This window comes from Ranitomeya imitator, chromosome 3, assembly GCF_032444005.1.
Source record: "Ranitomeya imitator isolate aRanImi1 chromosome 3, aRanImi1.pri, whole genome shotgun sequence".
NCBI classification, from domain to species: domain Eukaryota; kingdom Metazoa; phylum Chordata; class Amphibia; order Anura; family Dendrobatidae; genus Ranitomeya; species Ranitomeya imitator.
Window position 1 is genome coordinate 419,593,021 of NC_091284.1, and position 15,881 is coordinate 419,608,901.

A 15,881-nucleotide genomic window follows, 5' to 3' on the forward strand; every position below is an offset into this window, starting at 1 on the left:
CCCCTTATATACTTATACATGGTTATTAGATCGCCCCTCAGTCGTCTTTTTTCTAGACTAAATAATCCTAATTTCGCTAATCTATCTGGGTATTGTAGATCTCCCATCCCCTTTATTAATTTTGTTGCCCTCCTTTGTACTCTCTCTAGTTCCATTATATCCTTCCTGAGCACCGGTGCCCAAAACTGGACACAGTACTCCATGTGCGGTCTAACTAGGGATTTGTACAGAGGCAGTATAATGCTCTCATCGTGTGTATCCAGACCTCTTTTAATGCACCCCATGATCCTGTTTGCCTTGGCAGCTGCTGCCTGGCACTGGCTGCTCCAGGTAAGTTTATCATTAACTAGGATCCCCAAGTCCTTCTCCCTGTCAGATTTACCCAGTGGTTTCCCATTCAGTGTGTAATGGTGATATTGATTCCTTCTTCCCATGTGTATAACCTTACATTTATCATTGTTAAACCTCATCTGCCACCTTTCAGCCCAAGTTTCCAACTTATCCAGATCCATCTGTAGCAGAATACTATCTTCTCTTGTATTAACTGCTTTACATAGTTTTGTATCATCTGCAAATATCGATATTTTACTGTGTAAACCTTCTACCAGATCATTAATGAATATGTTGAAGAGAACAGGTCCCAATACCGACCCCTGCGGTACCCCACTGGTCACAGCGACCCAGTTAGAGACTAAACCATTTATAACCACCCTCTGCTTTCTATCACTAAGCCAGTTACTAACCCATTTACACACATTTTCCCCCAGACCAAGCATTCTCATTTTGTGTACCAACCTCTTGTGCGGCACGGTATCAAACGCTTTGGAAAAATCGAGATATACCACGTCCAATGACTCACTGTGGTCCAGCCTATAGCTTACCTCTTCATAAAAACTGATTAGATTGGTTTGACAGGAGCGATTTCTCATAAACCCATGCTGATATGGAGTTAAACAGTTATTCTCATTGAGATAATCCAGAATAACATCCCTCAGAAACCCTTCAAGTATTTTACCAACAATAGATAATTCATTGATATTATGGGAAATGCTCTGCCCTCGGAGATAAAAAAAAATCCAATATTAAACTAGCATTTACTGCAAAAATAAAAATAGGATTTATGAAACGTGAATGAGTGGGCAATTTCATTTGGTGACATTGACAGAATTATTTTTATCGCACTTATTTGGCTATCCTTGTACTACTTTCTCGGTCTAGAACTGTTGGAAAAGGAGTCTAGTGGGCACTTGACAGATGGTCTCTTAAATGGAATTTACACTGTGAGATAATGCTGAATGAGCAGTGTTTAAAAATGCTTGTTTCACGATTATTGTGTGGTGTAGACAGGCGGCTAATCGCCCAGTGAGCAAGAAACACTCATCTGGTAAAGCTGACTTGCACTGCCGGACAGTGGCAGCCTGCGCACTGAGCCATCTAGTATGGTACCATTTTCAAGGCAACATTTGGAAAATTACCGTCATGCACATACCATGGCTGCTGCTTGTGAACACTGGTTTAGATTGTTGGCTGAGCCCTATGAAATTTTCATTTTTAGGTGCTATATCTGCTTGGCTTGCTTTATGATAGTATATTGGCCCCAATATACATTAGCTAAGTTGGTATGATTCGCCGGGCATCTAGTATGTATGAGGGGGCCTCCCAATATGACCATCTTCCTCTGTTATACAGGCCTATAACTTGTTTTCATGTTAATCTTTCAGCAGGTTTTACCAATGTCCCAATTGAAAGTACATGATTTTTTGGCTTACTTTGTCTGGCGAGTCAGGAGATCTGTTGGAAAAATGTTCTGACATTAGGGTAGAACCTTATCTGAGGTGTTAGAGGTCCTTAGAGGGGTTGTCCGCTCTAGAATGAAAAGTCTGCTGTGACTGTGTAACTGCAGACCCGTGAATCCTCCCAGGCCCACTCACTGATTCCAAGATTGTACAGGAGAGAAATATATCTTGGTACCGTGTTAGCCAGTGGATAGAAAAATATTGAGAATTGAGAGTCCTCAGTGGTTGATACCTTTTTAATGGCTAACTGAAAAGATGGTAACAAATTGCAAGCTTTCGAGACTACACAGGTCCCTTCATCAGGCAAAGATCATCACAACAGAGACCCTAATCAGAGGACAATAAAACAATCCTTATCTAAGAACTGGCCCAATATTTATGGACGTAACTGTTTATCACTCATGGTAATTCTGCTTCATGTCATCGGTCTTATCCATGTTTTTTCCCCCTTTTTTTTCTGTGCCATCTTGTGCATAAATATGTGATTCTTCAGAATTTCTTTTAGTCTTTGCCTGATGAAGAGACCTGTGTAGTCTCGAAAGCTTGCAATTTGTTACCATCTTTTCAGTTAGCCATTAAAAGGTATCAACCACTGAGGACTCTCAATTCTCAATATTTTTCCAAGATTGTAGACACCTATGATGCAATTTAGTGGACACCTTGATGTAACATGTCCCTCAGTCACATTATTTTCAGGGGTACCATCATTTCTGTCCAGGCCTATTTCATGAGTTATTTGTTTATCCTGTGGAAGCATGATTGAAAAACAATGTCTGAATTTTATTTGTTCATTTTCATAGATCTTTCATTTATTATTACTTTTGTCAGATTCAAGTTATTTCTATGACCACTGTGGGTTTTTCTGTCTTTAAACGAGGAGTACCAACAATTTTGACCACGTGTGCATGTGTCTTTTTATATAGTGTAAGTGTGGTTGTCATGAGACATGTGCCTAGTCGGAGTTGCTCACTAGGATTTATCTGGGGACCGTTAAGCCTGCCATCTGTGCTGCCACCTCAGCAGGAGTTAGGAGACCATTGTCCCAAGCTGAGTTGTGTCCTATTCTCTTCAATAGGAGCTAGTCTGCAGTGTTCGGCTGCAGTGACTGCACATTGCTACTTACATCTGGCATTGGGGGTGCTGGGTCTCGGATGGCATCAATTCAATATTGAGGACCTATCCTAGGGCGCCAACAAGACTTGCCGTGCCACGTGTCTCTGTAGTGCACCCATGCCATGCTGCCTTCTCATTTATGTGACTAACATTTACCCTGCTTTTTTCTCTTTTCAGTGGAGGAGGATGGCAGTTGGGATAATGGACTCTCCTACGATTGTCGCACTCTGCTATTCAAGGCCATCCATAACCTGCTGGAGCGATGTTTAATGAACCGGAGTTTTGTGCGCATAGGGAAATGGTTTGTGAAGCCATACGAGAAAGATGAGAAGCCAGTTAATAAAAGGTGAGTGTAGTGCTCTCTTCTGTGGTGAGAATGTTTCATTCCTTATACTGTTTGCCTTTAGTTTTCTTGTGGAATTCTGCTACCAAAAACACGCAATCTGCATCTGCAAAATGTGATAGTGCCGTGTTTTTTTTTTTGTTTTTTTTTATTTGGTGCATACATTACAGGCAAGTCAGAGCCTAAAAGCTGAAATGTGGAGTCACTTGTGATTCGCTGTAAAATCTCGCCAATACTGCCATGTAAAGCTGTCTGTGCATATTTCTTTCTGTGGAAAGATTTGCAAAGGTACCATGTTGAATTTTCAAAAGATCACTTGCAACTTGCTCTCGAATAAGAAAACATCAGTAGGTTTTTTGCTATGCATCGGTTAGCAGTAGGAGGTAGGGACAGAAACCTTGATTCCAGCGATGTCACTTACATTACTGGATGCAGCAGCTATGATATAATTGCAGTTTACTGTGCTGCAGATTAAGCAGAGCGCTAATATTGAGCTGTGTATACCCCTCCCGCAGCACACAGCCATCTGTGTACATTGTATAGTGACCGAGAGCTGCTAATCAGTGGGGTGGGGGTGGACCAAGAGGCACAAGGCAAGTTGTCCTGTAGTGATGATCTACTGCTAATAAAAGACAGATTGTTTTGCTGTTTCACTGCACAGTCCAGTTAGTGACACATCACTGTAATCAAGGTCTCTGTCCCTACGTTATAGTGCTATATCAGATTACATAGCGGAAACGTGCTGACAGATTTCCCTTTTAAAAGGGTTATTCCCACAAATATAAATCATAGCTCAGTAGTGTAAAATCCTAAAAAAAAAATTAAACTTGTCAAATGCAATCCGTTTCCAAAAGTGCCTGCTACTCCAGGTATCTCCCTGAAAATGTCAGACGCTTTTGTTCACCTGGTTGTCCATGGATACGTTCTATACTTCTTTTCTGACCTGTCCCACACTAAATAACTGCTTCTACCAAGTTCCCCCAAAAATAAGCCGGAGCATGATTTTACATGATTTATTCAGTCGCCATGACAGCACTAACAAGAGAGGGGATCCGCCCTTCAGGGACAGGAAACCTACAGAGATAAAAGGGCGGCACCTCTCTCCCGCATCAGTTGGTTTCCTGTCCCTGATAGGGCACCCTACAGACTTACCTTATGAAGAAAGGTGAAGACTGAAGACAGTACCCAGGCTCGGCAGACCGGTTCTGGAAGCGGGGGTTCCCCTTCCACGGTCGGGTCCGGTGCGCTGGAGGTGCCACACCTTAGAGGGATGTGGGGGTAGGCAACAGCAGATGGAAGCAGCCTTCAGGGGGAGTGCTGACTTCGGAGTGTCCCATCGCCACAGGTACAGGTATGTATTCTGTGGGAGGCCTGTCTCCGAAGTCCTGCGACGGAACTAGCGGCGGTGGGGACACGGGGAGCGGCGTGATTTGGCATACCGAATAGCAGGAGCCTGGGGAGTGTCCGCGCCATGTGTGCGATGTAGAGTGGCCGACGTCAGACCGGCGAGGGGTGAAGACGCGTGACGCATAGGGCCACGGCTGGGATGATGATGGCGGCGTCCTATGGCTGAGGTCGGCAAGGGTGATGACGTGCGGCGCATGTGCGGTAAGGCCACGGCGGTGATGATGGCGACGGGTGACCGGCGAGGGCTGATGACGAACGGCACATGCGCGGTTGAACCAAGGCAAGGAATATGGCGGCGCCCTGCAGCACACAGCGGAGGAATGTGGGTGCGGGGCGCTTCCGGAGGCAGGTGAGACCGTTAAAAACATACAGCTCGGCTGTGAATGTTCCGATATGTGGGCGGGCTTCTGGGGGAGGGGCCTCCCATATGCAATGTACCAGGCAGTTCACCTGGATTAATCTGCTGACCCCATCCAGGGGAGGTACCTAGAGGGGCCGGCTATTTAAGGCATGGGCTACCGCATGCTTCCTATCCATTGTTACAATGGAGTCTCAGGAACAGGAACCATTGCAGTCTGAGCAACAGTGTCAATCCCTGGAGAAGCCCCAAACAGTGAGCACCGAGCGGCGATCTAGTGGCAGTAGTCGTCCTGGAGGTGATAGAGCCGGAAAAGCTTCAAGCCGTAAGGTTGTTACAATGGTTGAGAGGGTCCCCCTGCAATCTACGGTACCACTCAGTCACTATAGGGGTAAGTATTCGCCGAGAAAGTTCACTTAGTGATGTATATCTCCCCTTATATTCCCTCTCTCCATATCCATCAGGAAAAAAAGTGATCCTCTAAATAAATCTAAACACAAAGATGTGCAGAATGTGGAATTCCTCTTCCGGATGACTACATAAGAAAATTATGTGCATCGTGTATTCAACGGTTAATAGCCGAGGAGACGCCAGATTACGCTACCAGCTTAAGGCAGATGGTCAGACAAGGGATCAGGGGTTCAGCAAAATCCCCATCTCAAAGTAGGGGATCTAGAGAAATAGATCCTAGATCCCCAAGTTCATTTGAGGACAGTGATTCAGGGGAACTGAAGTCAGAGGTTTCCCATACGTCATCATCTTCCTCAGAGACGGAGTACGGTCATTCATTTTTTTCCTTTGACCGGATAGACCACCTCGTAAAGGCAGTAAATAACACTATAGGGATTGAAGAAACTCTGTCAGAAAAGTCTATACAGGATATTATGTTTAAAGGACTACACCGTAAATCCCGCAGATGCTTTCCGGTAGTAGATAAAGTAAGCTCCCTCATTACACGAGAGTGGAAAAAAACAGAAAGGAAAGGCTCTCTTCCTCCATCTTTTAAGAGGAAGCATCCGTTCGAGGAGACTGCATCTGCAACGTGGGATAAAGCCCCAAAACTTGATGCAGCCGTGGCTAAGGCTTCCAAGAAATCCTCACTGCCGTTTGAGGATTTGGGAACTTTAAAGCAGGGGTCCCCAACTCCAGTCCTCAAAGCCCACCAACAGGTCATGTTTTCAGGATTTCCTTAGTCTTGCCCAGGTAATAATTGCATCACCTGTGCAATGCAAAGGAAATCCTGAAAACATGACCTGTTGGTGGGCCTTGAGGACTGGAGTTGGGGACCCCTGCTTTAAAGGACCCGCAAGAAAGGAGAGCCGATGTGTTTCTTAAGGGAGCTTGGGAAACAGCAGGGACTCTCAGACCGTCAATTGCAGCCACTTGTACAGCACGCTCTATGATGGTGTGGCTGGACAGCCTAGAGCAGGGGTCCCCAACTCCAGTCCTCAAGGCCCACCAACATGTCATGTTTTCAGGATTTCCTTAGTCTTGCCCAGGTAATAATTGCATCACCTGTGCAATGCAAAGGAAATCCTGAAAACATGACCTGTTGGTGGGCCTTGAGGACTGGAGTTGGGGACCCCTGGCCTAGAGGATCAGCTGAAAAATAAGACCCCGAGGAATGAAATCTTATCCTCCCTCCCTATGATTCAGGGGGCTGCAGCTTATCTTGCTAAAGCATCGGCAGATTCTGTGAAATTGGCAGCCTGATCAGCGGCACTTTCTAATTCAGCCCGTAGAGCCATCTGGCTGAAATGTTGGCAGGGGGACATGCAGGCCAGATCAAAGTTGTGCAGCATTCCGTGTGAAGGGGTGCACCTATTCGGTCCAGTTTTGGATGAATTATTAGAAAAAGCAGGGGATGGTAAAAAACGATTCCCCCTACCTAGGAAGACACTCCTACAGACGGGGCACTAACAGAAGGTGGTTTGACCGCACGAGGTCAAATAGAGAGAAGCCCAGATATGACGCAAATAGGAAGAAAGGTAGAGGCTACATGTTTAACTCCTTTCGGGATAACAGCCACAATGACTGCCGGACTGGGTGGGAGGCAGGCTTTTGGCCTTCTATCCGGCTTGGCTTAATATTTCCAGCAGCCCATGGATTCTGAACATAATTAAATTTGTCTAAAGTTTGAGTTTCAGAACATTCCTAATGACAAATTTCTGGTAACTCCTGTACGTATTTCATCTGCAGAACAACTGGCGTTAGAATCTGAAGTCCAGGAACGTCAGCAAAAGGGCATATTGGTGGAGGTTCCTGAAGCACAAAGGGGTAAAGGATTTTATTCCCCCCTCTTTTTGATCAAAAAGCCAGACAATTCTATTCGCACCATCATCAACCTTAAGGGCCTGAACAGATTCTTATGGGTATAATCATTTAAAATGGAGTCCGTCAAAACAGCAATAAAGCTATTGTTTGACAAGTGTTTTATGGTCGTCTTAGATCTTAAAGACGCCTATTATCATGTCCCTATACACGCAGACCACCAGCGGTATTTAAGAGTAGCAGTCTTACTAGATGGGATGGTTAAACACTTCCAATACAGGGCACTTCCCTTTGGTGTTGCAATTGCTTCTCCTGTGTTCACAAAGATAATGGTGGAGGTCATGGCACATCTTCATGAACAGGATATTTTAGTGGTTCCATATCTAGACGATCTATTAATAATAGGGAACTCAGAGTCACACTGCTCAGCCCAACTAGCGAAAGTAATTACAGCCTTACAAAGTTTGGTTTGGATTATTAACTTTAAAACATATCGTTTACAACCTCTAGAGGTTCAAGAATTCCTGGGTCTCATATTAGACTCAAGATTGCAGGAATGCGGTCTACCGGATACAAAGGTAGAAAAAAATTCAACGGCAAATACTCAAGGTTGTTAATCCATTGGTAACATTGAGGGGCGATATCACTGTTAAACTCACTCACGTCGTGTATCCCGGCGGTTCTTTGGGCCCAATACTACACCAGAGTCCTACAATGACAATGTGAGGTATTGTGTAATACTCGTCTGTTGGACGGCCACCTAGATAGTACCTTTTCCTTGTCTGATGTCTCTATTCAGTCCTTACATTGGTGGTTACACACGCCAAACCAGCGTACAGGTGTTCCCTGGATAAACCATATATCTCGAGTGGTGACCACAGATGCTAGCCCCAGGGGATGGGGAGCACATATGGGTGATTTGTGGGTCCAGGGTGTTTGGTCACATTCCGAACAAGAGTTGTCCTCTAACCTTAGAGTTGTTGGCAGTAGAACAAGCTCTGAGTCATTTCCTTATGTCCTTACAGGGCCATCACGTCAGGCTATTTTCAGACAATCAGGTAACTGTAGCTTATATTAACCATCAGGTGGAACCCGATCCAGATCTTTAATGGATGTGGCGGGTCGTATCTTGCAGATACCCGAAACTCATCTACTGTCACTCACATTGCTTCATATAAAGGGAAAACGCAATATCATGGCCGATTACCTAAGTCGCAGAAAACTCGGACAAGGAGATTGGGTCCTCAATCAGACCATCTTCAACCAGATCACACTTTTCTTTGGGGTGCCCAGATATATACCTCTTCGCCAGCAAAGAGAACAAAAAGTGTCACTGGTTTTGCTCCCTAAACCCCGGAGACAATCCGTACACGGTGGATGCCCTCCTAATTCCATGGCACTTCAATATAGCTTATGCCTTTCCCCCATTGAACTTGATCCCGATTTTGTCCTGAGGAAGATTCGGGAGGACAGAGCTCCAGTAATCCTGATAGCACCGTTCTGGCCCAGGAGACAGTGGTTTCCATGGCTGAGGAAAATGTCCATTTCTCAACCTTGGATTCTCCCAGAACTCCCAGACCTTCTCTCCCAGGGTCCAATTCTCCATCCACGAGTGTCCAATTTACATCTGACGCCCGTGGGATTTGAAGGGTCATTACTAAAGAAAAAGGGTTTTTCACAAGGTCTTATTAATACTTTATTAAAAAGCAGGAAGGTTTCCACGACAAATATTTGTTAGGGTCTGGAGAAAGATCTTGGCGGTGACAGGATCAGAGATGGGTCAAAAAGTCAATATCACTAAGATTCTTGAGTTCCTGCAGAGAGGTCTAGAGATGGGGCTAGCTACAAGTACCCTGAGAGTCCATGTGTCAGCTTTAGGGGCTTTATACAATTGTAATTTAGCTAACAATTATTGGATTGCTAGATTTATCAAAGCAGCGGCTAGATCAAGACCCATGGTTGAGGGAAATCTAGCCCCGTGGGACTTAAACTTGGTTCTTATAGTTTTGACGGAAGCCCCCTTTGAGCCTTTAGAATCTCACTGTAAAAGTCCTGTCCTTGAAAACAGCTCTTTTGGTCGCTCTCACATCGGCAAGGAGAGTTAATGACTTACAAGCCCTCTCTAGACAGCCTCCATACATTCAGTTTAGAGAAGATATGGTAGTATTAAGAACTGATCCCCTTTATCTTCTGAAGGTAGCGTCAAAGTTCCACAGACTACAGGAAATCTCCCAACTTTTTGTCCTAATCCTAAAAATCAAAAAGAAGTCAAACTCCATTCATTAGATGTCAGAAGAAGTCTACTTAGGTATATATCTTTAACAGACCCCTGGAAAAAAGATAATTCTTTATTCATATCCTTTCAGGGAGTCAGGAAAGGGTTTAGGGTGTCCAAAAACACCTTAGGTAGATGGATTAGGGATGTGATTTCTTTGGCTTATTCAGCAGGTGGCCTAGAAGTCCCGGAAGGCATAAGAGCTCATTCCACTCGCTCGGGCCATAGCGACTTCCTGGGCAGAGAGATCGGAGGTGTCGATTGAGGATATCTGTAAGGCGGCCACATGGTTGTCTCCATCTACTTTCTTTAAACATTATAGATTAGATCTGGGTGGCTCCAACGATCTCATGTTTGGTAGAAGGGTGCTGGAAGCAGTAGTCCCTCCCGAATACTCTTTTCTCTGTAATTCTCTCGTTAGTGCTGTCATGCTGACTGAATAAATACTCAAGCTACTTACCGGTAGCGGTGTTTTTCAGGAACCCATGACAGCACTCCTATATTCCCTCCCTTTATGCTGACATGGCTTATCACCACTTATTTATATAAATTTTCTAAGTTTAGTCACAGGGTGAAATGTGTAAATTTATGTGCTACTAACCAAGGAGGTCCTCTCATGCTCTTTAATCCAACTGATGCAGGAGAGAGGTGCCGCCCTTTTATATCTGTAGGTTTCCTGTCCCTGAAGGGCGGATCCCCTCTCTCGTTAGTGCTGTCATGGGCTCCTGAAAAACACCGCTCCCGGTAAGTAGCTTGAGTATTTTTTGCAGTATGCTTGAAATTTAAGCCCTAGTTACAGTGAAGGCCAGCGTTAGGGTATGTGCACACGTTGCGGATTCTCAGCGTTTTTTGAGGTGCAGAAACGCTGCAGATCCGCAATTGATTTACAGTACAATGTAAATCAATGAAAAAAAAAAAAAAGCTGTGCACACTTTGCGGAAAATCCGCTGCGGAAATGCAGTAGCATGTCACTTCTTTTTTGTGAATCTGCAGCGTTTTTGTACCCATTCCATTATAGAAAACCGCAGCAAATTCGCAAGAAAACCACAGCAAAAACTATGCAGAACCGCACAAAAAATGCGACAAATCCGTAGGTGCGTTTTCTGCCAAGAGAGGCAGAATCCACACCAGAAATTCCTAAGCCTAATCCGCAACGTGTGCACATAGCCTTAGAAGTCAAACTGGGCAATTGCCCAGGGCCCCCACTCTCTTGGGGGCCACCAGCGTTTCTATCCTGAGGTTTAGACGGCTTGAGGACATTTGGTGACTTGACAGTCATGTGACCATAATGTCACCAAAGGTCTCTCAACTGCAGGAATCTGGAGAACTGAGAAGATACCAAAAAATGCAGAGCTAAAACTTTACTTATTCCTAAAAAGTTTACAAAAACCTCATATATAAACTATCCGTGCAAACAGTGATTCCAACAACATTAGCAAACATATAAGCAAAGCCGATCTCCCTGTTTGGGAAGAAACAAATATTTTATGACAATGGTCATACAATATAAAGGGCTAGCCTGTCCAATTACTTGAAGTAGCATGCAAATACAACCGCCAGAGCTTCCGCCGCACCCCTGACCTTCTGTCTCTTCCCCACTATCCCATAGAATGTAAGTCGGCAAGGACCGGGTCCTCTCCTCTCTGTACCAGTCTGTCAATGTAAACTTGTTTACTGTAAATGATATCTATAATCTTGTATGTAACCCCTTCTCATGTACAGCACCATGGAATTAATGGTGCTATATAAATAATCATAAATGCAAAAACTGACCAGCGGCCAGACATACACCAAAGCTTGCAGAAAACAGGAGAAATCTCACTGGATGTTGTATTTTTCGCTATTCTCCTCTTTCCTCTGCCACCTCCAGAGGGGGTCCCGGCATTATCCCGATCAGTCCCTGTTATTAGGCTGACCCTGGCACCCCGAGACTCCTGCCCTTACAAGGGCAGTCCACGGCTAGCCCTGTGCATACCAGCCAGCCCTGGACTGACCCTATGTGCCTCCCGACGCTTTTCCTCAAAAGCTTGATTCATCAGGGGATTGGCACATGTAATCTCTTAGGAGTAACTGGACATCACTTCCCTCCAACCAGGGGTATTAGAAAGGCAAGGGCATCCACATTGGTGGATCCATCCCTTTTAAAAAGCTTCATTAAGAGTCAAATTCAGACACCTGGCTATACATTGTCAGGATGAATTCACTTAGGCGTAATCACTGTATTGTGATCACCCAATGTCATGGGGCATATCTTTAATAGCTCTATACCAGTAAGAGTTAAGTACACACGAATCATTCTCATCAATCCCTCACCTGTCCAGTCATTCCATGCCCCAGTGCGCTGGAGCGCATATCTCGTTCCTAGAGGGGCACAACTCATTCTCCCGTGCTGGACCGGCATTCTGTACCTTGTATCTCCTCAATGATGATGCTCCTAGATACTGTCCGCACACTATGTACTGCAGGATGCATGCAAAATCAGTAGATCAAGTTGCAGGAGTAGCCTACTAAACACAAATAACAGAACTTAAGAGCAGAATGTGGTGAGATTTATAGCAATCTTTTAATAATGATGCTGAGAAAGTCATAAAGATCTTTGAAAAATTTTATACGCAGGTTTTTGCTTTGTATTCTGAAGACCTGCATGTGATGGGGGTGAAAACACAGATTTCAGGGATGCCTCTCATCAATGTCTGTAGTTTTGTTTACTTGCAATGATCGATTTAGCACCAGGAACTTTAATATAACTTAACATAGTAGCTGCCTCCGGGTCCAACCCTGTCCCCTCCTGTGATAAGCAGCTCACGGCCTATGGACTTTCTACATACTCTTGTGGGGGGGTTAGCTTTTTGAGTTCCCCTTCATTCTACATGTAAAAGCTCTGTGTGGGAACGGCTGCACTGTCATCAGTGATCTATCGTTGGATTCAGCTTCTCGTTTCCTACATTACGCTGCTCTCAGATGAAGTAGCAAAAACCAGGTGCCAGAATCGCTTTAATGAATTGGGTGCATCTTAGCCCATCGGCCCCATTCATTAAAGGCCCCTTCACATTAAGCGACGCTGCAGCGATACCGACAACGATCCGGATCGCTGCAGCGTCGCTGTTTGGTCGCTGGAGAGCTGTCACACAGACAACTCTCCAGCGACCAACTATCCCGAGGTCCCCGGTAACCAGGGTAAACATCGGGTAACTAAGCGCAGGGCCGCGCTTAGTAACCCGATGTTTACCCTGGTTACCATGCTAAAAGTAAAAAAAAAAAACAAACACTAGATACTTACCTACCGCTGTCTGTCCTCCAGCGCTGCGTTCTGCTTCTCTGCTCTCCTCCTGTACTGGCTGTGAGCCGGAAAGCAGAGCGGTGACGTCACCTCTCTGCTTTCCGGCTCACAGCCAGTACAGGAGGAGTGCAGAGCACAGCGCTGGAGGACAGACGGCTGTAGGCAAGTATCTAGTGTTTGTTTTTTTTTTACTTTTAGCATGGTAACCAGGGTAAACATCGGGTTACTAAGCGCGGCCCTGCGCTTAGTTACCCGATGTTTACCCTGGTTACCAGTGAAGACATCGCTGGATCGGTGTCACACACGCCGATCCAGCGATGTCAGCAGGAGTCCAGCGACGAAATAAAGTTCTGGACTTTATTCAGCGACCAACGATCTCCCAGCAGGGGCCTGATCGTTGGTCGCTGTCACGCATAACGATTTCATTAACGATATCGTTGCTACGTCACAAATAGCAACGATATCGTTAACAATATCGTTATGTGTGAAGGTACCTTCAGACTGGCCTGCGCAATGCCAGTCTTAATGAGTCAGGGCCATTGTTCTCGTTAGCACATCGCCTCAATGTAAATAGATGTGCTGCTGATAATATATGTATGGGGACAGAATGATCCATTAGTGATCCTTGTAACCATATCATTCATCAGCATGTGTAAAGAGTAGATTGCGGTACATGGAAAAAGTAAATAGGATCCCAAGAAATTCATGTTAGAAGTCAGGGTCTGGCGAGTTAAGGTACCGTCACATTAAGCGACGCTGCAGCGATCTAGACAACGATCCCGATCGCTGCAGCATCGCTGTGTGGTCGCTGGAGAGCTGTCACACAGACAGCTCTCCAGCGACCAACGATGCGAAGTCCCCTGGTAACCAGGGTAAACATCGAGTTACTAAGCGCAGAGCTGCGCTTAGTAACCCGATGTTTACCCTGGTTACCAGCGTAAACGTTAAAAAAACCAAACAGTACATACTTACATTCCGGTGTCTGTCCTCTCCGGCGCTCTGCTTCTCTGCACTAAGCGCCGGCCGGAAAGCAGAGCACAGCGGTGACGTCACCGCTGTGCTTTCCGGCCGCTGCGCTTACACAGTGCAGAGAAACAGAGCGCCGGAGAGGACAGACACCGGAATGTAAGTATGTAGTGTTTTTTTTTTACGTTTACGCTGGTAACCAGGGTAAACATCGGGTTACTAAGTGCGGCCCTGCGCTTAGTAACCCGATGTTTACCCTGGTTACCAGTGAAGACATCGCTGAATCGGCGTCACACGCGCCGATTCAGCGATGTCTGCGGGAGATCCAGCGACGAAATAAAGTTCTGGACTTTCTGCACTGACCAACGATGGCACAGCAGGATCCTGATCGCTGCTGCCTGTCAAACTGAACGATATCGCTATCCAGGACGCTGCAACGTCACGGATCGCTAGCGATATCGTTCAGTGTGAAGGTACCTTTATGCTGATGATCCGGATTGTGATCACATGATTATAATTGAATAAATGTATTTTTTTTCTTTGTAAATGAATAAATGTGAATAGTTGTTTTTAGGGAGCAAAACAAAAATTACATCCCCTGAAAATAAGCTCTAACCCATCTTTCAGAGCAAAAAATAGTATAAGAACCTGTCGTGTTGTACAAACACGGTAGTAGTCCCTGCTAGAAGAACAGCAGGTATCTACTTGGGGGATGTGGCATTGCTCATTCATGGTTGCACCATCCTTGCTGCGCAGAGTGGACATGGGCACTACGCACCTGCTGCTGTCATAGCTTTCCTCCTCCTCGACTGTGCGATAGACTAAGTAGAGCAAGCACAGACCTACTAGCCACTAACCGACTAATGATCCTTTTCATTAAAAGCATGATCATTTCTCTCCATATTTGTTGTAATGCGCATCTACCCATAAACCCAGTATAGGTACCACTGGGCCTCTGTCTGTACTGTCCGGTCCACAGCAACCAGTCACTGCTCTGCTTTCAGTTCTTAAATGGCACTGGTGACATGAAGGGTATATGCACATGTTGCGTTTCCATTGCAGATTTTTCTGCGTGGATTCTGCAAAATCCGCAGGTAAAACGTCCTGCATTTTACCTGCGGATTCATCGGAGATTTACTGCGGATTTAGTGCAGTTTTTGTGCGGATTTCATCTGCGCTTATACACCTGCGGATTCTGCAGCATTTTAGACCTATTCCATTATAGGAATCCGCACACAGAATTGGCATGCTGCAGAAAATAAACTGCAGCATTTCCGCGTGGAATTTTCCGGAGCATGTGCACTGCGGATTTGGTTTTCCATAGGGTTACATGGTACTGTACACTGCATGGAAAACTGCTGCAGATCCGCAGCCAAATCTGCAACGTGTGCACATACCCTAAAGCTGCACTGTGACTGATGTGGCTAACAAAAGGCTATAAGAGCAAACACGGAGAATATATTTACAATGCCTACAGAATTCTTTGTGGGGAATTATATACCTTTACACAGGGTGGTGGGGATGGAAAGGGATTACAGTATATACCGGTAATTTGAAATAACTATAAACCCTTCCCCCCACCCCCCCACACACACACACAACAAACGATTGTCATACTGTGGTTTCTTTGTCAGCTCTGCTCCTGTTGCCAATAGCAACAGCCATAGCTACTGTCATCTGTACAAAGGAGACAGCATGGCAGCTGAAAAAGCGGGGTGCTTGTTCGAATTGTATGAACACTGGTTACATGGTCAGCACCGATGAACCCCCACTTCACACTGAGCAGACGTTGTAATGGAGAGGTTGGAGGTAGGAAGAAGAGTAAGAATGTAGCCGGTGAGGCCCTCAGCCTCAGCCTCCTCCACATCTTGCTCCAAGTAATTCTTCTCTTTGGCCTTGACATTAGCCTGCCTGCAGGAACAAGGCACACATTGATATCCCAATTCTGATGGCAACTGACCCTGCTGTATTAAAATGGCAGCTTAATCCAATTAATTGAATTAATTGCCCATCCCCAGTATATTGTATTTGAAGGAATCTGCTCGATGCTGAAGTAGAAAGTTTCCACCAGC

The 15,881-nt window shown here is 45.3% G+C and overlaps 1 protein-coding gene across 2 annotated transcripts in view; it reads left to right on the forward strand.

Annotated features, from left to right (window-relative positions):
- MED13 (mediator complex subunit 13) overlaps positions 1-15,881 on the forward strand; it is a 154,180-nt gene that overhangs the window by 35,637 nt on the left and 102,662 nt on the right. For both annotated transcript variants that reach the window (XM_069757207.1, XM_069757208.1), the window contains exon 3: positions 3,087-3,255. In XM_069757207.1, the coding sequence (XP_069613308.1) occupies positions 3,087-3,255 (169 nt within the window). The remainder of the gene's footprint in view (positions 1-3,086; positions 3,256-15,881) is intronic.